This window comes from Colletotrichum spaethianum, assembly GCF_022836535.1.
Source record: "Colletotrichum spaethianum MAFF 239500 DNA, contig17, whole genome shotgun sequence".
NCBI lineage: Eukaryota > Fungi > Ascomycota > Sordariomycetes > Glomerellales > Glomerellaceae > Colletotrichum > Colletotrichum spaethianum.
This window is the reverse complement of record NW_026054787.1, coordinates 364,513-388,924: the sequence shown is the minus strand read 5'-3', so window position 1 is coordinate 388,924 and position 24,412 is coordinate 364,513. Positions and strand designations below refer to the sequence as shown.

General features: G+C 53.6%; 7 protein-coding genes across 7 annotated transcripts; 5 read left to right on the top strand and 2 right to left on the bottom strand.

Annotated features, from left to right (window-relative positions):
- Positions 1-902: 902 nt before the first annotated feature.
- Positions 903-1,270, top strand: ColSpa_06912 (uncharacterized protein; the record flags this gene model as incomplete). Its single annotated transcript, XM_049273124.1, has 2 exons — positions 903-1,123; positions 1,153-1,270. The coding sequence occupies 2 exons, from the start codon at positions 903-905 to the stop codon at positions 1,268-1,270; spliced, it is 339 nt and encodes a 112-aa protein (XP_049129081.1).
- A 3,579-nt stretch (positions 1,271-4,849) lies between these two features.
- On the top strand, positions 4,850-5,143 carry ColSpa_06911 (uncharacterized protein; the record flags this gene model as incomplete). The annotated part of the gene is made up of 1 exon (XM_049273123.1): positions 4,850-5,143. The coding sequence occupies one exon, from the start codon at positions 4,850-4,852 to the stop codon at positions 5,141-5,143; it is 294 nt and encodes a 97-aa protein (XP_049129080.1).
- Positions 5,144-5,512: 369 nt separating this feature from the next.
- On the bottom strand, positions 5,513-7,264 carry ColSpa_06910 (alpha-glucosidase; the record flags this gene model as incomplete). Its single annotated transcript, XM_049273122.1, has 1 exon — positions 5,513-7,264. The coding sequence occupies one exon, from the start codon at positions 7,262-7,264 to the stop codon at positions 5,513-5,515; it is 1,752 nt and encodes a 583-aa protein (XP_049129079.1).
- Positions 7,265-9,122: 1,858 nt separating this feature from the next.
- On the bottom strand, positions 9,123-12,838 carry ColSpa_06909 (tetratricopeptide repeat protein 1; the record flags this gene model as incomplete). Its single annotated transcript, XM_049273121.1, has 2 exons — positions 9,123-10,184; positions 10,241-12,838. 2 exons carry the CDS (start codon positions 12,836-12,838, stop codon positions 9,123-9,125), a joined length of 3,660 nt encoding a protein of 1,219 aa, XP_049129078.1.
- Positions 12,839-16,709: 3,871 nt separating this feature from the next.
- ColSpa_06908 (autophagy-related protein 20) lies at positions 16,710-18,860 on the top strand (the record flags this gene model as incomplete). Its single annotated transcript, XM_049273120.1, has 6 exons — positions 16,710-16,806; positions 16,901-17,208; positions 17,266-17,532; positions 17,585-17,770; positions 17,815-18,708; positions 18,765-18,860. The coding sequence occupies 6 exons, from the start codon at positions 16,710-16,712 to the stop codon at positions 18,858-18,860; spliced, it is 1,848 nt and encodes a 615-aa protein (XP_049129077.1).
- A 630-nt stretch (positions 18,861-19,490) lies between these two features.
- On the top strand, positions 19,491-20,789 carry ColSpa_06907 (mRNA-capping enzyme subunit alpha; the record flags this gene model as incomplete). The annotated part of the gene is made up of 2 exons (XM_049273119.1): positions 19,491-19,687; positions 19,829-20,789. The coding sequence occupies 2 exons, from the start codon at positions 19,491-19,493 to the stop codon at positions 20,787-20,789; spliced, it is 1,158 nt and encodes a 385-aa protein (XP_049129076.1).
- A 1,337-nt stretch (positions 20,790-22,126) lies between these two features.
- ColSpa_06906 (putative succinate dehydrogenase [ubiquinone] flavoprotein subunit, mitochondrial) lies at positions 22,127-23,429 on the top strand (the record flags this gene model as incomplete). Its single annotated transcript, XM_049273118.1, is given in 2 exon segments — positions 22,127-22,507; positions 22,518-23,429. Coding segments are annotated over 2 exon segments (1,293 nt in total).
- Positions 23,430-24,412: the final 983 nt, after the last annotated feature.

The window sequence follows — 24,412 nt, the reverse complement described above, 5'->3', positions numbered from 1 at the left end:
TTTGACTCTAAAAATATAGCGACATTGTGTCACATCAAGTTTCTCAAAGACGGGGTTTGGCGTTATCTCGGCCACTTCCATCCCTTTGCCACCGTCATGTTGAGGAAGAGACTAAGCCCCCATACCGCAACGATGCTATCATGAACTGTATTCAAGCAAGACCAATCCAAATTGGAATGCATAACCCGACAGTGGAGAAGCGTCGTCAATAAGCATGAAGAGCCAAGCCCACTGACAAAACATCGTCAGCTGATTGCACTGTGAAAAAGTCACATTTTTGGCTTTGGGAGATCCCCTCCTAATTACCATGTTGGTTCAATATTGGCCGCAGAACATGGGCTGGAACAGAGTGTCCATAGAAGGAAATGGTTGGTCTTAATCGGTCTGTATTCTGTTAGCTTCAAACATATGTCTCAAACTCATATATCATTTTCCTGCACTGGACGACTTTGACCAGAGAGGCACACTTCCTGAATTCGGCAGGAGATCAGCTAGAGTCCTCAACATTGTTGGATGAAGCATTTGAGCCACTTTCATCTTAGTTACACTCGGTGATTACATGAAAACACCCGCCGCAATCCAATGGTATCAAATCATGCCTACTTTTTGATTCAAAAACACCACGTAGTCTCGAAATGTGACAGCATCAGTCCAACTCGGCAGGCTTCATCGGACTTCCTACCGCATCAATAGCCGGTGCCTGGTGAATCTCACGAGATATTGACGCGGGGGACAAGTCCTTGTCACTGCAATGATCCCCAACTACCTCTTCCGGAGTGGCACACGGCTGGTCACCAGGGAGCTCATGGCTCGGTGACGGTAACGCATGGTCGTCTGAACCGTGACTCAACGTCGAGGCCCGCCTTCGTCGCACGACTAGCCAGACTACAACACAACCGGCGATGGCTAGGATCGCTAGCCCCCCCAATACACCGCCGATTATCGTGCCGGTATGCGGGTGTGTAGAATCGCTGCTGATTGTACTCGGTGTCGGTGCCGGCGTAGCCGTCGAAGTGGCTAGCCAGGTCGGGGTCGATGGCGCTGGGACGCTCGGGGTGTCGGGCGGCATGAAAGTTATTGGTACCGCGGAGGCGGCGGCCGCGGTTGACGTTTCCGAAAATTGGTCCGTCGCCGTTTTGAGAGAGACTATAGGGTCCCAGATGGTATCGGCCTCGCGGCATCCAAGGAGTGTCTTCTCACCCAGGGCACCGTCGTCCCTAACGAAAGTTTGACATTCCCCGTTCAGGCCTCTGGTCCTGTGACTGGATGATGCAATTCCCATCAGTTCGCTGATATTCTTCCACCCGTCTTCTAGGATTTGTTATTTCTAACGTAAGAAAACATACCAGCAGAGCGTCTGCTCGCCTGGCTTGGCAGACGAGGCGCATACGGGTTCTTTGCCGTTGAAGCAGGTTGTATGCGGCTTTGCGCCGCAGCCAAGGTAGTTCCCTGAGGCGGCACACGATGAAGTTACATTTTCGCAAACCCGGGTTCTCGTTACGCCTGATTGACAAGAGACGCACATCAGCTTCCATGGAGTCTAACTTGTCCTGAACATGGCGAGATAAACTCACTCAGGTTGTCTTTTGATAGCATGAAGAACCCGCAAGTATTCGAACCGAGAGTCTCGACTTGAAGCAGCAAGCTCCCGTCCCTCTCCACAATGAATATCGGCTTTGGCGTTGTTGATGGTTGCGGCGGCGGCACTGTTGGTGTCAGGACTGGGAGTATCTCAGTGATGACTCTGGTGCCGAATGTCACACTCAAGGGTTTGTCTTTGCCGTCGCCATGCCTGTCGCCATGTACGAGCTGAGCCTTCGACAGGCTGCCCGCAACAGCAAGAACCAAATTTGGGAGACTTTTCATTGTAAGGCTGGGGCATAGAAAGGAAAGCGAGGGGAAATCTCGGTGAACGTAGCGCGGTGGAAACGAATGTAAGATGTGACGAGAGGAGGAGGCTGGGGCAAGGTCTGGTAGAGGATGCTGTGAGGAGTGTTTTACTTGCAGCTCGGACCATTCTCTTTGTCTATCGTCTTTAGACTTGGTGACCAAGAAGGACGAGCAACATATACTAAACGCTTGTTGTTTGTTCGCAATATACGTGCGCTCGATCCAACTTTCTCGTTTCCCCGCGCATTGGATGGGAACCAACCCATCCCACAGTTGTTTGCCCCCGAGGTCCAGTCCTCGGCATTTAACAGAATCAAAACATTGTATTATCCACTAGTCGACCTCTTTTCTCGTTTTTGACAGTTAGAAGTAGGTTGTGTTTAGGCGAGTCTGTACGTCCGAACAACCCCCTTACATTGCTGAGTTAGTCAAAGGCTTTTCCATGCCTGTATCAATCTCCATTTCCTTTGATATCTCCTCTAGCCGGTGCCGGCTTTGATAGGGTGTCAAAGATCTTATGATTAATGTGTATCAGGTTGGTGAGGAATAATGAGCCTAATGGAGACCAAGGTTGGGTGAGATAGGAGGTTCTAGGAGAGAATTACCTAGCGCTAAATTGATATATCTCCGACTGCAAATATACTGGGTTAAACTAGATTTAGCTACTCAAATGTAACTACTATTATTGCCCATCGTCTTACTCGCCCTCACTTCGATGCTCACTGACGAAGTTGTCTTCCTCCATGATTTGGTCGTCAATCCTATCGCTTTTACAGTGGACAGGAATACTCCCGGTCAGTTTATATTCTTCATAGGCTACGATCTTCCGCGAAGACTATGGGAGACTATGTTGCGGTACTTTGTCCGTGGTCTTCCTAGGAGCCGGCGGAAACGCCTCCTGGGCTTACGCAGTGATCGGAAGATGTGATCGAGCGACACAATCATGATACTAAAGTCTTCCCAAGGATTCGTCAGCTTTAGGTAAGGCGTTTGTGTAGGTTAGGTCGTTCACCATGATCGTCACTCTATTGGCGTGTAAGGCGAAAATCTGGAGACCTCGGTAGGTACATAAGTTAGCAATTATAGATGGAACAACCCATATCAACCAAGAAGGAATTCGAGGGTGGTAAAAGTACACTCGAATATGCTCGTGATTTACGTCCTTGCGATCTCTTGGACTGCATCAATAGCTGTTGCCTGAAATCGGAGTTCTGATCCATATGTGATGTTATGGGCGATCTCCTGACACAGGCCCTGGAAAGAGACTTTTGGATTCAGAAGGTGGGTCAACTTTTGAAATTGCCCAATATTTCGGAGGGCGGCAGCTAGGGTTGAACTCTCTAGCTTTAGAATCTAGTAACCAATGAGTGCTTACTGCCTGCTTTCCAAGCTCGTTTCTTCTTCGTAGAGTCACTAGCCTTAAGACATTGAGGCTCTTTACCTTCTTCTTTACAGGGCTGAAATGCTTTCGTCGAGGCACGGCGGCGTTCTGCAAGTAAGTAGGTTAGGTAGAGTAGCAGAAAGAATGAAAATCTTATGCCGGTGTTCGTTTTTCCTGAATATGTCGGTAAACAAAAGAGATAAGAGAATTTGTGTACCTTTGAAATCCAAGTGAGAGTATATAAAGGGAGTGTTTGGATGGTATGGGAAAACAGAAACCAACGAACGGTAGATATGAGACGCGGGAAGGAGCGAACCAGAGTCCACTAATGGAAGGCTATTTTCCTAGTTACTAGAGAACCCTAAGTAGGAAGATGCCAAAACTTAGATATGTTCGACTTTACAAAACATTGCAAACGATTACATTCCAGTTGTTCCTCTTAATCAAAACCTTCTTTGCTATCTTGAGTTTTAGGCAGGAGTGGCCGTTGACCATTGCGCAAAAACCGCAATCATAAATATTTTCAACCATTGCCAGACGCTGCAAAACGCTTCAAGACACTACCCTTCCCGTAATAACGCCAAAATCACTCGATCGCCAAACTTCATTGGTAGGTTCAATTACTCGTACTTCTGATAAGGCTTTTCCATGTTTAATAGCTATTTCTTTTCTCCCAGCTGCTATGCTATGCACTAGCTAGAATGTCGCCACTCCCGTCCACCAGGGGTATGTCGAAGAAGCCTTGTACAGACCTTTTATAATCAGTTTTCCAAGGTCGCCCCTTGGGCTCTGGCGTTGGCTCCAAGCGTAAAGCTGAGGGCACCTACTCCGAGAACCGGAACACGAAGAAGACATGACAGAAAATCGAAAACATGTCTCCAGAGAATCAGGATCCCAACAGAGCCAGGCGGACCATCAATGCCCAGAAGTTTCGCAAATTCAGCAGCCTTAAGAAAACTCAAGCATGGCTGGCTGCCTCGCCTTCTGCTGAAGCTACCCTGGTGGACAAAGTTCTCATAGACATCGTTGACGCATCGTCATCCCCCTTTCCTAATTTCAGGCTATACTGTATTGCAGAAAGGCAAAGGAACGATATTCTGAGCAGATAGCAGCAAAGTATGGAGTTTCCTGGGCGCCTCACGAAGTTGCAAGAGCTCCTCGGTGGCTGGACGAGAACGAGGATTCAATCAAGTTTGAGAATGGTGCAGAGAAACCTACGGCGTCTACCGGCAGAAAGAAAGAGGTTGCAACATGTTTTGCTAAACAATACGAGGTATTTGGAGAGGATTCATTCAAAAGCGGGTTGCAATTACTAGGAGGAGCACCTTCTTTGGGTCATTCTCACAAAGTACTGGCGCTCGGCTATGCTAGAGGAGCGTCAGCTGCTTAGAGGAGGAGTCTTCCGCATCAGACGTAAGAAGCAGTCAATTTCATTCCCACGTTTTATTCTAGTACTCACAACCCCAAAGTCGCTTCTCTCAAAGGTACCGCCCTACTGTGCTCATTGATAGTGTACGCACCCTCTACACCACCGTCCGTTGGCGCTCTACCCCGAACTATGAACCAACTATCCAGGAGATGGTCAAGGAGGTCCGCGGTCACCTTGGAAAGGACTCTCGGAAGATTCTCCCTGGTCCGGCCGAACTCTGGAAGAACCTAAACATGGTCTCACATCCTGTTACTGAGTTCGTCGAGAAGATGGTTGAAGCATTCGCGCCTCTTTGGAGACCTCTCCCTCTCTACCTGCAGCTCGACCTTACCCCGGAGACCTTTCCTACCTCTTGGCTAGAGGTCCATATCCTAGCCCAACAGGCCATGCAATTTTGCATTTTTGATTTCCTGGGACAGTTGGCGGAGGCTCTTCAGGAGTAGACTACAGACTATGTTCTTCTGCCTAGCTGAGGCTATCCGACCAAGACTCCTAGACATTTTGACACACAGAGCAAACGATGCGGGTTGAAACAACCCATCTTGATTTCTCAAGGTCCATCACGTCTACATGACCTTTTGTTACCCGTCACATGTTGGTACGCTCGGCGTCTTGGAGTAGGCAGCAGCTTCCTTTACTTAAAATGAGACCATATCCTCGAAATTACCAACAGCGTCGGCTAGCTATCTTACTCTGTCGACGTGGTATCATCATAGAAACATTCTGTACCACACAAAATCCCTTTCCTGGGAAAAGTGGAATCTTGAGAAGCCCCTTCTCCCATCATCTCAAGGTATATCCAAACCGTAAGTTCAACCCTGCAAATACAACCGTCCCTCCCACGGCCTTAGCACTCTCTTCTGCCCTTCCGCCGCAACCCTCTCTTTGACATCGTCGTAGTTACCGACGCGGACCTGCAACCCTTCGCCCGGGATCCGCACCTCCTGCTCCTCGCCCGTAAAGTTGAGCGCCACGACGGCACTCCTTCCGGCGCGCGTCTTCTTGTACACAAACGTCTGCTCATTCTCCTCGTCAAACAGCTCGAAAGCGCCGTGCGTCAGCAGCTCGCCCTCCTCCTTGCGCAGCCGCAGCATCTCGCGCCAAAAGTTGAGCACCGAGCCGGGCTCGGCCTCCTGCTTGGCCACGTTGATGTCGGCGTACTCGTCGTGGACGCGCATCCACGCGCCGTTCTTGTTGTCGGTGAAGCCGGCGAACGCTGAGGCATCCCACTGCATCGGGATGCGCGCGTTGTCGCGGCCAAGCAGGTTGATGCTGTCCATGACGCGTTCGAGCGCCTCGCCCTCGCCATGCTCCTTTTTGACGTCGTCGTAAAAGTTGAGTGCCTCAATGTCCTTGTAGTCCTCAATGCCCCAGTTCCGCGACACGTTGGTCATGCCGATCTCCTGGCCCTGGTACACGAAGAGCGTGCCCGTCTGCGAGCACATCATCAGCGCAAGCATCTTGGCCGACGTCTCGCGCCACTTCGGGCTGTCGCTGCCGTACCGTGACACGGAGCGGCCCTGGTCGTGGTTCTCGCAAAAGGCCGTCGTCCACCCATCGGTGCCCTCGATGAACTGCTGCCACTTGGCGACGATGCGCTTGAGCTCGGGGAGCTTCCACTCGCGGGCCTGGTACTTGTAGCCGATGCCCTGGCCGAGGTCGACAATGTCGAACTGGAAGACCATGTCGAGCTGGCGGTCGGCGGCGCTGATATACTTGAGGACGTGCTGCGGGTCCGGGGTGTGGGGCAGCTCGCCGACAGTGACGGTATCGTAGTGGTTGAGGACCTTTGCGTTCATCTCACGAAGGAACTCGTGTATCCTCGGGCCGTTGCAGTAGATCATGTAGGCGGGCTGCTCGTAGGCGTTCTTGTTCATAATGGGGGCGTCCTTAAACTCGACGCCCTTGCTGTACATGTTGACCGTGTCGATGCGGAAGCCGTCGACGCCCTTGTCGAGCCAGAAGCGCATAGCGTTTTCGTAGATGGCCTCGCGCGTCTCCTCGTTCTCCCAGTTGAGGTCGGGCTGCTCCTTGGCGAACAGGTGGAGGTAGTACTCGCCCGTGGGCTCGTCCCACTCCCAGGTGCTACCGCTGAAATGGCTCCGCCAGTTTGTGGGAGGCAGACGGGCGCCGTCCTCGGCGTAACGGGGGGGCTTCCAGATGTACCAGCTCCGCTTGGGGTTATCTTTCGAGGACCTCGACTCTTGGAACCACTTGTGCTGGTCCGAGGTGTGGTTGACCACCAGGTCCAGGATGAGCTTCATCCCCCGCTTGTGGCACTCCTCGATGAGGACCTCCATATCGCGGACGGTGCCGTACGGGCGGTGGACATCCTGGTAGTCGGAAATGTCGTATCCCATATCGATCTGCGGACTGGCGTACATGGGCGATACCCACACGATATCCACGCCTAAGTTCTTGAGGTAGTCGACTTTGCTGATGATTCCCGGGACGTCGCCCAGGCCGTCGCCATTGGCATCTTTGAAGCTGGCGGGGTAGATCTGATAGATGACGGCGTCTTTCCACCAGGCCCTGCTGGCGTTGCTGAGAGTTATCGAACCCATATTGGAAGACTCTTAGTCTGATGCTGTTGCTGCCAATCTAATCGAGAGAGAGAGAGAGAGAGAGAGAGAGAGAGAGAGAGAGAGAGAGAGAGAGAGAGAAAAAGGGGGGGGAGGTTGATGACGAAACCACAGGAGAAAAAGATGGGAGAAAAGGCAAGCTCGGGTATAGCAGCCAAGCAATGACTTGAGTCGAGGTGAACGAAAAGCTATGTCGTGGAAGCTCCCTCGGTCTTTATACAACTCTCGTAACGGCCACAGAGTAACATAAGCCCAAAGCTCCAGCTCCCTTCTGCCCCGCCCTCCGAATCAAGGTCAAGAGAGAGAGATGGGCGGAAAGCACTTACGGCGGGACACGAAACGTCGTGCGTGTGTGGATTACGGTGCGGAAGACCGTCCATTCGATCGCAGGCCGGTGCATGCAGGCGTCGCATGCGGCCATTGCGGTGGTGAGCCTGTGGACTGCCCGCCGCGGGGTATGGAGGCGTGGGAAGGGGCGGGCGTGGATTGTACAGGTCGTTGCGAGGCCACCTGAGCTTTGCGCGCAAGGGGCCGGCCAATGGATGTGGCCTGTTGAAGCTCAATTCTCGCTGGAAAGCATGGGAAAATACAGTGAGCCAATGGCCCCAAACTGATAGGGGCAGGATTGGGTTTGGGGGGGGGGAAGGCAAGTCCACCGCGCCAGAGGCGTGGGTTGATAGCGGATTGGTGCGGGCAAACTCTCGCTAAATTGCAGATCTGGGCGCAACCTCTTCCCGAGTCTCTGTCAGTGTGCCTCTGCCTACTAAACTTCTGGGTTGTGTGTGGGGTGTGTGCGCCAGTGTCCACCACTTCTAAACCGGACTTGCATCCCACACACTGATACCTACACTGGCATGGTCAAAGTCCATGGCACATATGGCGAACCTTGGACCGAGAATAAGTGCTTAACATTGCCACGCTGAGCCATCCGCATGGTGGTGCTATCAATAGTGCCCTTCCCCATGGTGCCAAGACCACGCCCGTCGCTCTTCAAGTACCGAACCAGGGACGACCACGTTACGCGTTCGTCCATGACTCCAGGCTCTCCAGACTTCTCAGAGTCCCATCACAGGGAATCCCTTTTCCGTCCCCCGTCCGATCTGCAACTTGCGGAGTCTCTCCGACGACATGCGTCAAGTGCAGCGTGCCCAATAGCCATCTATCGCGCTGCCGCCGCTAGTTTTTCGTTGTTAGTTGCGACGAGCATTGTCTCGAAGCCACTGCGCGGGAGGGATGCATTTGCTCGTCCGCGTAACGTTGCGGGAAGAGTGCTACGATATCGACCTATCCATACTACGATATTACCTGTTGCTTAAAATGCGCCCAACCTTGAAGGGTCCTAAGAGGCTCGTGCTGGGAACTGGGGCAAGCACCTACTCGTCGTCTTCGTCCTTCACCAGCGCTGGCATCACAGAGATCCGGAATGAGCGCGGGGTTGGCCGCTCAAGTTTGGGTTCAACCACGGAAGCCCGTCCCACTTACGCGGGGTAGATACCTGGTGCCAATGTCGTGGTCAGCTTTCAAACCCCCATTGATACTGACTCTCACCGCGAAAGGTTCAAACCATCTTCAACGTACAGAAGATCCTGCTGAGCTATGCATGCCCCAACATGGGCTCCTTGCGGCGACTCGACTCATTCAACCATGCTTTTACCTTGAGGTCATCATGCCATTTTGTGTGATTCCTATCCTGTCATACTAATACTACAACTGCCAAAATAGACGCGGACGCTTTTTTTGTGTGTGTGTGCTCGAGATCCCGGTTCCTAGGCGAACATACTAGCGATCCCATCGCGTTGCCTCCCATCGACCGAGCTCTTCACCAGGCCACTCTGGCTTTTTACTCTTCGTCGTCGTCGTCTGCGTCTGCCATACTGGTGTCTGCTGCCCGTCGCGCTTTGCCGTCCTCGTCAGCAGAGTCTGCACCAGCGCCGTTCTTGGTAGGGACCTCGTCCTCATCTTCTTCCTCGTCGCTTTCAATGACCCTGCCGCGTCTGGAACGTGAACTTTGCTGTCGCCGACTGACTCCAGTATCTTCATCTTCTTCCTCGTCATCGTCCCTCCTGTTGTCGACTTCCATCTTGTCATCGTCATCTCCGCGCTTCTCTTCCGCGTCCGAAAGAGGAGAGCTGGCCTTCTCGAGAGCTCTCTCGGCACGGTCGAGAGGGTCCTCGTCCTCGTCCGAGTCGCTATCCACGATGATCTCGGCAGACTTGTACTTGCTGTTGGCCGTCGACTCCTTCTTTGTAAGACGGCGCTTCTTCTTCGTTGGCCGCTCCTCGGCCGAATCGTCGGCATCCGTATCGGCCTTCTTCTTGCGTGATACCCTCTTCGGACGGCTCTCGCCATCGCCCCGAGGTGCCGTCTTCTTCTTCCGCCTGACCTTGTCGCCAGTCTCGCTATCAGTCGTCATCTCGGCCTCTTGTCGAGCCTTCTCCTCCTCTGCACGACGCTCGGCTATCTCTCTGTCCCTAGCCGCGATTTCCTCTCTCTCCCTCCGGATCTTCTCTTGCCTCTCCCGCTCCTTCTCCAAAGCCTTCTGTCGCTCTTCCTCGCGCTTCCGGAGCTCGGCTTGACGCTGTTCCAGGGCAGCTTGTAGCTTCTCCTTGTTCTTCTCCTCGTACTCCTTCTGACTGGCAATAGCTCTCTCGAGCTGTTTGCGTTGAGTGTTGCGAGCCATGTTGGCACGCTGCTCAACGTCGTGCTTGGGGTAGGGAGTTTGGGGATGGCCTGCGATCTCGTCCAGAGCAGAAATGGCCGATTCCAGCCCAGTAGCGGCTTCTTGAAGCTGTGCCAACGTCCGCTGGTTCTCGTTCAGCCCGTAGACGGTTGTTGCCATTTGAATCTGGACAAAGGCCACGTTGAACTTGTAGTGCACCTGCTCCGGGGCAGCTTCGAGAGCCTTGAAGGAAGCGAATCAGTACGTGCCGTCGGTAATAACAAGAGATGATGACTTACCTTTTGAGCGTACTTGAGCGCTTCGTGGTAGGCGTCCAAGAGCTTCTCGGAACGACCCTTGTTAAGCCAAGTGCGACCCAAACAGGCGAGAATGACAGGGTCGTTAGCCTTGCCCTCCTTCGACAGAGCGACCTCGTAGTTCTCGATGGCCTTGGAGTACTGCCTCAGCTCAGCGTAAATATGACCGAGGTTAACGAAGACATGGGCTTCCTTGATGGTGTCCCGAATCTTGACGAAGATGCCAAGGGCTGTCTTGTAATCCTTTTTGTCTTCAACCAAAGCAATGGCAATGCCCTGAGCTGCGTACGCGTTCTTGGGATCCAAGGAAAGGGCCTTCTCGAAGAACTCGACCGCCTTACTGTACGTAGCGCTTCTCTTCGCCTTGTCACTGTCATTTTCGCGCCGCATCTCTCGAGCTTGAATCAGGTACAGGTTGCCCATGCCAACCAGAGCGTATCGGTCGTGCTTGTCGTAGTTCTGCAGCGTATGTTTGTAATGACGGAACTCGTGGTCCTCGTTGATGTTTTGCGGCCGCTTGCGAGAATGAACCTTGCCCATGTACCAGCCATATAGCGCACGAACCTCGAGGTCCTGGGGGTTCTCTTGGTACAGCTTTGAGACGGCGTCGGGCCCCTCCTTGTTAGGATTCTTGCGAAGCTTGATATACGCAAGTCGCGTCCGGGCATCGGTGTAGTCGTCGTGGCGTTTCAACAGGCCTTCGTAAACCTCAATGGACTTGTCATACAGACCTTGAGACTCGTAGCTCCGGCCCAGGTTGAAGCTGATGGTGGTAACCAAAGCATCCGTGTCAATCTCTTGATCCTTCTCGCCTATCTTCATGCACGCACTCAAGGCTGCCTCAAACATTTCGCTGGCTTGTTCATGCTTCTCCGATTGAGAATAAAAGCAGCCAATATTGTTGAGGAGCTGCGGGGGCAAGAACTTGCGAAGAGCTGCGCGTTTTTCGGCTTCGTCGGTGATGTCTGTTGGGTGGTCCTCCTCGGGAATCTGGTCGAGCTCCAGCTGTTCGACCTGAAGAAGGCACTGCTGGGCTCTCTCGGGATACTCATGTTCGTATAAGCGAGCCAGGTTCAGCAGCACAGCAGCGTCAGGAGACATGCCCTTCTTGCTATCCTTCCAGGCACCGCGTACACCCTCGAGTAGCGAAATTGCCTTCTTCATCTCGGCCGACTTGTCCTCCTTACCATCCGCTTCTTCATTAGCAAAAACCTCCTCTGCGTACAAAGTGCCAAGCAAGATCATGGCTTCGTGGTTCTTGGATTGTTGGATCATCTTTTCCAAACGCAACTTTGCTTCGCCAAGGTCGCCGCGTAGTACTGCCAGCTGGGCAGCGCCAAACTTTGCCGGCAGGTAGCCGCGGTCGGCACCACCACGCGCGTCGTCGGCTCTGCGATAGAAATCGCTGGCGCGGTCGGGGTCGCCCGTGTAGTGCTCTTTTCTTGCCAAGAGATACCAACCATCACTGGCAATCGCGTTCACATCGGTGTACTGAATTGCCTTGTGGGCGAGTGAATCCACAGTGCTGAGCTGCTTGCGCGACAAGAAGTAACCTGCGAATGTTGCGCACGTGAGAGGCATGTTCTTGTCAAGTTTGAAAGACTTCTGGGTATATTCGGTCATTGCTTTCTTGTAAAGGCGAAGGAAGTCGGGGCTGTTTGTAGGAATGTGACCGCTGGCATCGAGGTAGTAAAGACCGAGGAGAATATTTCCGACCTTGTGGTCCGGGTTGATCTCGAGACATCGCTCCCAAGCAAGCTTAGCATCGTCCTTGAAGCCGAGCTGCCAGAAGCAACAGCCAATGCCTATTCTCGGATCGGGGTCGACGAAATCGGGCATCTTCTGGAGGACTTCTTGGTAGCAAGCCAGGGACTCCGGGTACTTTCCTAGCGAGAAGAAGGTCCTCGCCTTACCCATAACTGCCAGCATGTTCTTGCCTTGTGATACTCGAATCGCGTCTTCGAAGGCCTTGAGCGCGGATCGCAAAAGGTCCGCCTTTTCGGAGTCTACCTGTCCATGGCCCGACGATGCCTTGGGAGTCTGCAGGGACGCTCTAAGAAGCTGAAGAACTCCACGAGCCAGAAACAGAGGAGGGAATGCCGGGTTGATACGCGACGCATCATTCAGGGTCGAGGTTGCCAGTTGCAAGTAGTATTCTTTCGTCTTGGCTTCAGAGGCCAATTCGCCATCTGGCGGCACTCTCGGGGCTTCGCGACTCTTCCACAGGTACATCCAGCAAAGGCAGCCGATCATGCTCAGCTTCTCCCTAGGGTTGTTGTCGCGCATCGCGTTTCCACCTCGCACCAGCATTTCGATGGCATGGTCGATCTTCTTCTGCTTGGCATAGGCCAATGCAACTGTCATCCAGTAGGTGCGGGCGGCGCGCTCGTTTTCGAAAAGGGTACAGAGCTCGGTAGGATCGTCAAAGAGTTCGAGGAGATCGATTTCGACAGCTTCGTCTTCGGCTTCGCCCTGAACCGGGACGTCAATGGCGGCTGGGATGTCAGAGAACCGCTTGCTGACGGGCGCGCTCGATGCGCCATTGGTGCCATTCATCGCGCCGTTGCGGAGCGCTGACATTTTGGCGGATGGGGAGGCTATGACATGCCTCGGATGGACTCGGTGATGGGGATGATGTGAAAGTGAAGCAATCTAGAAATTTGGGGGAGCTGGGATGAGGCTGAGGAAAGAGATCAATCAGTCGCGTCTGTTGGCCTTGCACCAGTGGAGTGGGTCCCGGAAAGACACTAGTGGGCCCTCCTGCAGCGAGAAGGCCTTATGGAGCATAGTATCTGATTGGATATCCGATCAGCAAGTACTCAGTACTTTGTCTTAATAGTGGAAGTGACTGTAACATGAGGTCTCGCATACTTTGAGCTCACTTACACGCTCACTTCATCTCGAGCCTTCCAGTTCTCTTTCCACAAGTTTATCCAAATTCGATGAAATTATTCGACTTACTCAGTAAGTCCATTCTGGTTGGGTTGAAGTAGAAAATGGTTTTCTTGTCTCCTGTTTTTGCCACTGCGTTTTGCGTAGATAGCAGGATGCAAGCATATGATCGAAATGATATGTTGCTTCACACAGTTTGTATGAAAACTTGAATATTCGACTGGTCGTCAAGATTCCAAATGTAACAAGCTCATCACCTGGTTGCATTAGAAAGGAAGCAGATATACGAAGGAAGGGGCCAACGGCACTCAAAATTGGCAGGTGAAAGTGAGCTCTTAGCACCTCAGCAGCCAAGCAACCCACTTTCACTCTTGTCCTCTCGTCACCACCCTTCTCCCTCGCATTCTAATCACTTAAAGCGATGGGCTCTCTCTCCAAAAGAAACCGGATTCAGTCTGAGGTTCTTGGCTCGTCCTTACAGATAAGAATCTTAAATCAGACACTCGCTCTTCGCATCATTAATTAAGAGGCCTTTGTGCCACCGCACTCACCATGCCGGTCATCCCAACAGCCCCAACCCAACAGGCTAGCGAATTGGATCATCGAATGATTACAGTTCACCATGAAGCTTCGTCAACGACTCGACAGGTTGAAGAACCAAGCGGCCCTTTACCCCCAGTGTCACCAATCTCGGAAGCTCAGTGTTCCGGATGGGGGTGCCTCACTGAAGCGCAACAAGCTGGAATCATCGTCACAATTGTCGTGGTTTTCGTTGTGCTGATACTTTCACTGTTGTTCTTCTTGAGAGCTAGGAAGGAGGAAAAGGACTGGGTTGACAGAGATTTTGTTCTCGTTCGTCAGAGCCGCCGTCCCAGAGCCATAAGTCAAGCGAGCTCTACCAACTTTCAGCGCTCACGATTCTTCTTCAGACATGAAGACCTTGCTAGCACACAACGACCACTTCAGCCCATGATCGCATACCCGACACATATTTATATCCCCTCACCACCTCTTCCATCAGTCCCGGTACCGTTGCCCATGCCAATTCCTCAGCCTCGACCGATTTATCCGGTGGTTTACCAACCCTACTCCCATAACCCAGTGCATAACCATGGGTTCTATCAGAGTCACGGACAGCCTGCGATACCGGCGTTTTCTATCAACACTACAACTGAACAACCGTCACAGCTTCCCAAGGCCCGGCGACCTCCTCATCGGGCATGGACAGCGGGCTGTGGCGATCAGAGCATGCAACAGCCGCCTCGAAGAAGAGCTTCAATCGCCCGAAGGCTTTTGGACATTTTCAGTCTTCCTGTTGGCAGAGCATCGACAATAGCCAGCTCCGACACTGATTTAAGTCGTGAACCATCCATCAGAAACAGTCGTCGTTCGCATGCCTCAGCAGCCACCATCAGCACGCCGCCTTCTTCCGAGGCAAACCAGACAAGAGACGTCCCCATAGCAACACTACAAGAGAGGCTAGATGATGCATCTCTCTCGGTGGCAGACGTTCCAGGTCATGGTTCTGTTACTGCCACAAATCAGCAAACCATGTTTGCTACATTTCAGAAGGCAGAACCGGACCCGTCTACCCAGGAGGATTCGACAGACCATAGAATTTCAAGTATGACACAGGAGACGACCAGTCCAAGCAATTCATCTCTCAAAGGGCAGGGCAATGAAGAGCGTATCGGTGACCAAGAAGATGCTGTACCAGTTTTGCTCTTCCAACACCCATCGAAGTCCGGAACTCGCGACATTCCTCGCAATATGAAGCCACTTCGGAGGTATGATCTTCAGTTGATAACAATGGCAAGAAGCTAACCAACACAGTGCTCTTAAGAATGGAAGGAAAGCCGCCGAGGCAGCCAAAACGAATGACGTGATTGACCAAAACGACCCTACGACCAGTACAGTCAGGATTAATACCGTGGATGCTGAGGATGCTCCTCCAACTACTGCAAACAAGACTGGCACGGCAGTTGAAACTAATCCTTTGGCCAAGGCAGATCCTAGGTATACAATTACTGCTTTCGAAGTTAGGCATTGTGCCATTGTATTGACTGTTAAATAGCACTCAAGCAGCCTTCGCGAGCGGCCGACCGGCGACTTCTTCAATGGCTGTGGAAAGCAGCCTGCACAGAAGACCAGAGTAAGCAAATGCATGGTTCTCATGATTGCGGCCCACGAGCTGACATGATCAACAGGTCAAGCCATGGGACCAAGCCAGCAGCAAAATGTAACTACAAGGAGAGAGCAGACACCGCCAACAATAATCATCAAAATCCTTTGGAGACCCCACACCGAGCCGCCATACTGATAAGCGAATCTCCCATGGCCGAATCAAGCAGCCCAGTCGGAGTATCAGAAAAGAAGCACGGCCACATCCCGAAGGTCGTTCATCACCTGCAAGAGACCTCGAGAAGAATCCAAGACTTACAGTGAGTCTACCAGAGTTCATCTTGGCCTAAGAGGCGTAGCCCTTTGCTAACATGGCTTTAGATTTCACTCGTCTGATGACAAAGAGACGGATGAATATCTGAGCGACAACTCACTGCCGCCGTCCCCCCCAAGGCCCGTCCATCAAGGCGGCGGCCAGTATGCGCCGGATCAGCTCCGTAACAAGCATTCAAAAAGATCCCATTAGTCAACTTCAAAAATGATAAACACATTGGTATTAACATCAACAGGTGAGGACAATCGCAAGGTGCTAGCACCGGATGCGCTCGATGGGCTTCAACAAGGAACATGCCCTCAACTTTGGGTCTTCAGGACAGTCGTAAGCTTCGACAGCTGTCAGCCATGGGAATATGCTAGTTGAGGTTGAGACAGTCTACAGAGGGGTGTGTGTTGCCTTTCGGGTATCCGGCATGGTTTGTCTGGGTCATTTACGATAGGTAATGGTGTCAGGGTTGAGAATAGAGGTATGTTGCAAAGATGTGAACCAAACAGTACCCTCATGCCTCCAATGGAGTTTGGAGTGTGGATCATGATTCATAAAGGCTACCCATTTTATGTTGAGTTGTGCATGGTCGAGATTTCACGCAGATGCACCGCGCGTGCTAAAGCAGGGGTAAGTCAAGCGTTTGTGTCACGTTGGTCCGTGCACACGAAGACGAAGTACGTATCTTGTCCGGGTGCGTTAGGCGCTGGGGAGGCGGCTTCGTCATTGCCTGCTTCTCCGGCTGCAATGGCACTTGCTACACCCTGGAGCTTACCTTTGTCCAACCTCGCAGCCCCGATCACCTCTCCCCACGCCGCCCGACTGACCCAAGCCCGTTTGTCCGCACCTATCTTTTTTCGACCCGATCATTGTTCCTTCAGTCTTGAGCCCTTTCACCTCAAGACTGACCCTTCTTTTCTATCGGACACTGCAACTACCGACTGCTTGATTGTCGCATGCCGGCAGACAAGCCTCTACCGCCCCTCCCCCGCAACTCCCGGCTCAGCTGCGCATTCCCCGTCGCGCATCCTCACTGAGACCGCAAACCGTTTTGCACGATTGAACATCGGCCTATAGTTTTGTTTGACGCCTCAATCAACACACAAGACCTACGCAATGTGGAACGACGAGGACAACAACCCTTACGCGGAAGGCTTTGACCGGAGGGATAGCTTGACTTCCTCCTCAGCCAACCCGGCCTCTCCTACCACTCGTGAGTGTATGTTGCGGTCTTTCCTCCATGCCACTCTTCGCGACTTGAAGGGCCCTGGAAATGATGGAAACCATACCTCTGGATGATTCTTCAGACAGTACTGATGCCGACTGGGAGACTCTAGACCAGCGATTCGACATCCCGCAGACCCCGTCAACGACAAGCGACGAGGGCCCCCAGAATCGCCCCCACGCCCACGAAGATAGTGAGGTTGAGAGCAGCGACAATGAGCCGATTGCTAGAGACAGAGGCGACATTGTCCCGCGCCCCAAGCCTGGTGGTTACGAGAGCCGAGTCGAGCAGATCCTTTGGGAGAACCCGTCAATGACTATTCTCATTACGGATGCGGGAAAGAGCGCGGAGAGCGGGGGGAAATATATCGTCTACACCATCCGGACAGGCGTATGTATTTCCGAGAAGAGGCCCTACGACCGAACCGTTGACTGACAAACGCCCCAGAATCTCGAAGTCCGCCGACGTTACTCTGAGTTTGCTTCCCTGCGCGAGGCGTTGACCCGACTTCACCCTACCCTGATCATTCCCCCCATCCCCGAGAAGCACACCATGGCCGACTACGCCGCGAACCCGACGAACGCGAAGCAAGACCAGCAAATCATTGACCTGCGCAAGCGCATGCTCGCTGTCTTCCTGAACCGATGCCGGCGCATGGAGGAGGTCCGAGCCGACGGTGTTTGGTGGAGATTCCTTGACCCTAACGCTAGCTGGGTGAGTGTCCGAGTTCCTCTGGTTCTACGTTCCAGCTACTGACCAAACACAGAGCGAGGTGTTGCACTCCCATCCGGTGGCTTCGATACCCAAATCAGTCCTGAAGGCGCCTCCTCTGGATCCCCCGAACCCCACGCCGGCTCACAATTTCCTCCCCATACCAGCGACCTCGGCTAAGCTGAAGACGACGGGTGGCCCTGGTGTCGACCCCGGAGCGATCTCTGGTACAGGTTCCCACGTCTTTGGCCGTTTCCCCCTGACAGCCACAACCTGAGCGAGCAGGAGCTTGACCCTTACTTCATTACGTATGAGGCTTCGATCAAGGAACTAGAGCAGTTACTGTCGGGATCCATGGAGAAGGTCAATCGCAGGACTCTGAGCCACTTATCCGTTCTTGCTGCAGATCTCTGCGAGCTGGGCTCAAAGTTCAATGCGTTTGCGCTCTCAGAACAAGCGCCCTCTCTGGGACCAGCCCTCGAGAGAGTTGGCCAGGCAGCGGACTCCTCCTACATCGCAACAGAGGAGCTCTCTGGCTCGCTTGGAGCCAGTTTTGCGGAGCCGATGCGCGAGAACGCACAATTTGCAGGCGTGGTTCGCAGCGTACTAAAGTATAGGGTGCTGAAGCGGGTTCAGCAGGAGCAGACGAGCGACGAGCTCAGTAAGAAGATTGCATTACTCGACCAGTTGGAGCGGAGCGAGGCGGAGGCCAAACGTATCGAGCAATACCTGAGCAGCAGCCAGCAGATTGCGCCGGCACCGAAGCGATCAACCAGCCTTCGGGAGGCGAACACTTCACACCACCAGCGTGAGGGTAGCGCCGAGGATACGGCGTCTATCGACTCGGATTTTCCCCCTACCCACGGCGAGCCAGTGCCCACCGCAACGCAGGGAGTTCCGCAGCGAAGCAACTCAACGCCTGGCCATAAGAAGGCCGCGAGCAGTAATTCGATCACGAACAAAATCTTCGGACCGATTCGTCATGCTATTCAAGGTGTAGCCGACGTCGACCCCGAGAGAACCCGCCGTGACATGATTGGAAAGACTCGGGAGAGCATTGAGCAGCTGGAGCAGGCAAAAGTTGTTTCCGAGCATGACGTCAAGGAAGCCAGCACCAGCATCCTGAAGGACTTGAAGAGATTCCAGGGAGAGAAGGAAGAGGATCTGCGCCGGTACATGGTAAGTCGTCAGCACGCATGGGCTCATGAGTATACGGGGACTGACGTTAGTGACAGCTGGCCTATGCCAAGAGCCAAATCGAATGGGCAAAGAAGAACAAGGAGACATGGGAAGATGCCAAAGCCGAGGTCACCAAGATTGACGAGAGTTAGTCGGTGTATGGGTTTGACAGAAAGGAAGGGAATTCTCGCAATGATATCAGAACAGTTCTGGCTCAAAGCTCTTGGACTGTTCGCAATAATATGACGAGGCGTTGAGTCTACCGGGCTTAGTTAATGGTTTGCTCGTCAATTGACGTAGGATAACAAAGCTCGCTTGGCGTTTACGAGGGTATTTCCATTCGTAAAAGCCATGGAATAGTCGAAGACAATTTAATCAAATTAGTTCAGGTACTTGGTTTCGACCCGTGAACTTTGCCGTGGTCCATCTTGGGCCTCTGTTCCTTATACTGAATGTTCTGGTGGGGACCACCTTCCAACGATTTGTAAATCTGATTTGAGTAGTCCATCAATACCCTTCTGTTATTGACTGCAGGTAATTATTCTCTGCGTAGCATTCGTCGTCAAAGCTTCCTTCCTGCAGGCATTAGCAACTCAACGTCGAGGACCCCGCGGTGTTGCGCGTGCTTATCTTGTTATCGATAAGAACCCGATAAAGCTCCGAGACTTCGTCGCGAGGCTCAGACCAACGGAACCCGAGCTAGCGTGTACTTCCCTCTTGTCTCGCTTTCCCCTTCTCTTCCTCCTCTTTGCGCAACACCAGAAAACGTCCGACCCGCAACAATGGACGGCGTACAGGGTCCGCCCCCGGAGGGCCCGATTGCCTCGATTGCAGAGCCGGGCATCAAGGCCGACGGCCAGCTGCTCTTCGATCTGCGCCGCGAGGTCGCCGCTCTGTTGCACCGCAATCAGACCAGCTTCCCCGGCGCGCAACCTGTCAGCTTTGCGCGCAAACACCTCGAGGAGCTGCGGAATAAAGAGTGAGTTTGTTGCGCGCGCGCGCGTGCGCTCCCCCCCATCGTCGACTGCTCCCTCAGTGTTGGGCTCGGCCGTCACAGCACAGCCGGACTCGAGGTAATGTTCGTGGGACCAATGTCGCTGACAACTGCTGCGCGAAACAGTTACTATGTTTGCGAAAAGTCGGATGGCATTCGGTACCTCTTATACCTCACCGAGGACGATGGCCGGGAGATCCACTACCTTATCGACCGCAAGAACGACTACTGGTTTATTAAGAACAACAGCTTCCACTTCCCGCGCAAGGAGGATCTGACAAAGTTTCACACGCGCACGCTCATCGACGGCGAGCTGGTCATGGACGACACGGGCAAGGGCCAAAAGGAGCCGCGCTTCTTGGTCTTTGACTGTCTCGTGCTCGACGGCCAGGACCTCATGTCGCGCACGCTCGACAAGCGACTCGCCTACTTCAACGAGAACATCTACAAGCCCTACCGGGACCTGTTCAAGCAGTACCCGGAGGAGCGCGACTTCCAGCCGTTCCTGGTGGAGATGAAGGCCATGCAGCTGAGCTACGGCATCGAGATGATGTTCCGCGAGATCCTGCCCAAGCTGCGGCACGGCAACGACGGGTTGATTTTCACATGCGTCAGCAGCGACTACAAGCACGGTACCGACCCGCACATCCTTAAGTGGAAGCCCCCCGAAGAGAACACGGTCGACTGCCGGCTGCGGCTGAGCTTCCCGACGGTGCAGCCGGGCGAGGGTGACGACGACGTGGACGGCCCGTTTGTCGATTACGAGGCCGTGCCCCAGGCCCAGCTGTTCAGCTTCATGGGCGACGGACGGTACCAGTACTTTGCCGATGTGCACATTACCGAGGACGAGTGGGAGATCCTCAAGGGGCTGGGCGACCCGCTCAACGACCGCATCGTTGAGTGCCACAAGGACGACCTGGGCCGGTGGCGCATCATCCGCTTCCGCGACGACAAGTCCGAGGCGAACCACATCTCGACGATCAAGAGTGTCATGGAGAGCATCGAGGACCGCGTCACGGAGAAGGACCTCGCCGAGGCCGCCAAGGGCATCAAGGACAACTGGAAGACGCGCAATGCGAAGCGATAACCCGGCTCTGAACCCACCTCGCGGGGATGGAGGCCACGATTCACTCCAAGAGGAGGCCGCGACGTCCGTATTCTAAAAAAGTTCGTGCGTCGGGGGGTGGCGGTGTGGTGCTTGTCGATGTACATGCGAACGGGAGAGGGGGGGGAGGCGTCTTGTGTGTTTCGTTTGCAAAGCCAAGCAGAAAAAAGTAAGGGAGGGGAGTCCGAAAACCGGGGGAAAGGTATGTGTAGCTTGTACCGCCTTTTCCCCCCTTCCGTGTCCGCGGCTCTGCTTTTTTGGGGTGCCCTTCAAGTTCGTTTGCGCTCATGGCTTTTATTTTGGCGTTACAGCTCTGGGATAGCGGGCATTAAAGGGTATCATAGGGATCCGGGGTTTTCTCGTCTTCACCCCCATCGAGAGTCATTTTTGAGTAGTGTAGTATGGGAAAGCAGGAGGGCGGTCGTCGAGATGCGCTTTGGAACAAGATACGCAATGTAGTAATCAACCCTTTCTTCGAGGCGGCCCATCTTTCAAAAAAGGGTTGTTAATGCTCTCTCTCTCTCTCTCTCTCTCTCTCGCGCGCGCGCGCGCGCGCCGTGGGAATGTCGACTCTTGGCGTCTTTTCTGCAAATGTGTGTTTCACAATCACAAGCCAAGAAAATCGCCAAATGGATCGAGGGCGACTTGTCTCGCGCAAACAATGTCGTCTTCATTTTTGACCGGGCAGGGTCTCTCTCTCTCACTCGTTGCTCATTTAATTGGCAGGAACCTACCAGAGCTTGAAATTACATGTGAGTCTCCCGTTGTGACGGTAGGGTGGGAGCTCTTCCCCAACAAACTCTCAGCTCATGTACCTTGTCTGCCGGAGGCCACGGGTGCGCAGGTACCCAGCATCCAAGCTGTAAAGGTACCTACAGGCTATAGCAAACGAACACGACGGACCCTTCTAGCTTCTGGACAGACACGAGCCAAAACCCGCCTAGGCACGGCAACGGCCTCGAAGACGTCACAGGCAGCCCCCGGGCGAGTTTCCCCAATCTTACCTACCGTACCTCACTTAACGTGCACACCTTGCGCACGCACGCGGCAACGACCATCTAATCTACCTTGGGCGGCGAAGGGAGGGATGAGAACTTGAATAGTGCCTTTGGAGAAGAATCAAACCCTTCCTCGACCACGTAATCTCCACTTCAATTGCTCTTGCCCAAATCCTTGCGCTCTTCTTTAGAGCTTCGTCTACCCTGGCCTGCTCCAGAGCTCGCGATAGACCCAATTGGCGCGGATTGATTACATACGATACTATCCTTACTCACCTCGCACTCGAGTGAGCTCCAGACAAAGTTTGATTGCCACGCACGATGATCCTCGGACCGGTGTCGTTGCTCGACTGCCTGGCCTTTGTTGTCTTCCTCGCGCCGCAGCTCCTTCTCCATGTTGGCTTCTTCCGGACACTGGCCGTCGCCATCAAGACGTTGCCGTTTCTGACATTTGAGCTGCCGACCTCGCTGCTCCACGAACGCTATATCCTTCATTATAACCAGCGTTCGCCATTTGTGCAGCGGGCGACCTTGTTCGAGGACGTCGTCATACGATGCGTGCGGTATGCTTTTGCGAATTTGCCCCCCCATATCGGCCGCGTCTTTCTCTCCAAGAACGTTTCGCGGCCATTTCTGAGGTTTCGCATGCTGCGGCACGGTTACCTCAGCTCGCCCGCCCACTGGAGCGAGTATAGGCAACATGTAAGTCCAGCCTCCACCTCAGCGTGTTACGATCGGTGGCTTAGTCTTTCGGCAGGGTGAACACGGGTTCCAAGGAGTCTGGGTCACCAAGGATGCATCGAAGCCTCCTGACGTCGTCATCTACTACGCCCACGGAGGCGGGTTCTCTATGGGATCCGCGTACTTTTACCTCGAGTTCCTCCTGTCGTGGCACGCGCTGCTGGTGCAGTCAGGCTACCAGAATCCTGCCATATTCGCCCTCGAGTACACGCTTGTGCCCGACAAGATGTACCCGACACAGATGTATGAGACGTTGAGGGGGTACAAGCACGTCCTCGACAGAGCCGGAGATCCTCGGAAAGTGGTGGTGGCCGGGGACTCGGCTGGAGGAACATTGATTTTGACGCTCTTGCTGGAACTTGGTCACATGAACGAGGCCAGGGCTTTCAAGGAAAAGAGCGACGATGCCGCCGTATCTGAAAGCGAGAGCCAGGAGCAACTCCGCAAGGCTTCCGAGTCGCCGCTCCCTGGGCTCTGTGTGTTGATCTCGCCCTGGTCCAAGTTAATCTCGAACAGACATGAGAATTCGGCCAGCGATTTCCTGGATCGCGACACGCTGTGGAAGTACGCGTTGCAGTATGCCGGGACCTCGCATGCCTACGATAAGTCAGCGTCGCCTGGGCAATGCGTCGATCATCGGGTATGGGCGGAGGCTAGCCCGCCGTGTGGCTTCTTCGTCGCGTACGGATCCGAGGAAGTGTTCGCCCCCGACATCAAAGACCTCATCAAGGTGCTGGTGAAGAGTAGCGAAGTGGACAGCCGCTGCGAGGAGGGCGGCATTCACGCCTGGCCCGTGGTCGACTTGTTCTTGTCAGGCAACGAGAAAAAGAGGCTGAATGGTCTGCGGACACTCACGTCAGCGATCAGAAAACACATACAGTAGCCGGGTGTTAACGCGCCCTCCATCCGACTCCATCATTCAGATTAGATCAAGTTTCAAACTGTCATAGACCGAGGCGCGCCAACCTCGAAACCAGAGCTGGCACTCGGCTTCTGCGATCGTGGCCTCTTTGTTGGTCTCCAGCCATTTCTCTATCGTTATCATCATCAATGGCAGCCAATAGAAGGGGCCGCAAACAATAGAAAATTTTTGGTTTGATTACCTGCATGACTGAGCTGTGTTCCTGCATACCGGGCCATCGGCCGACTGGAAATTAGAGCGGTAGCGGCGGGATTCCCAGTTGAGGGATCGCAACACACATTTCGCAGACGCGTTGAAGGATGCGGACAAGTTCTTTACAGCCCCGCTTGGAAAGCCGCGCCGAAGTGAGCTTGGAGTGCGGCCTGCGACGGGGACACTGGAGGGCCCGTCGCATAGTGAAAGCTCGGACAGGATAATGGAGCTGCGGTGGGTCTTGGGTGAGGTCATGGATGGCTTAACTAGATGACTTGAGAAGCGCGACGGCTTTGCGACAGAGAAGATCCTCTTCGGACGACGGGGTTCCTTGATGTCAGCGCACGGCGAAAGGCTTGCCAGTGCTTGATGTACAGGGAGTGTGCCAGCTCCAGTGGCATTGGAGACAGCAGACGGCGGGGTTTGACGAAGTTGGGCGTGTGTCTTTAACGCAAAGCAGACGGGACTATCGGTTCCAGGCGCGAGGGTTGTCGAGTATCGACAACAAGATGGGCTTGGCCGAGTTCGAAGCTGTTGTCATTGAGGAAAACTCAAAGTCAAGGAGCTGAGGAGCGATAGTCAGCCAGGCTACCGTGCCCTGCTTTACATGAGGCAGCCAGCCAGCCTGGTGTTACTTCGTGCCGCGAGGTGCAGCAACATCTGCTAGGCTGCGGTATGCAGCGGCAACATGGGAAGGCGACAAAAAAAAAAAAAACGCTGCCCAAGTCGCGACTTGTGAGTGTTGATGGCCA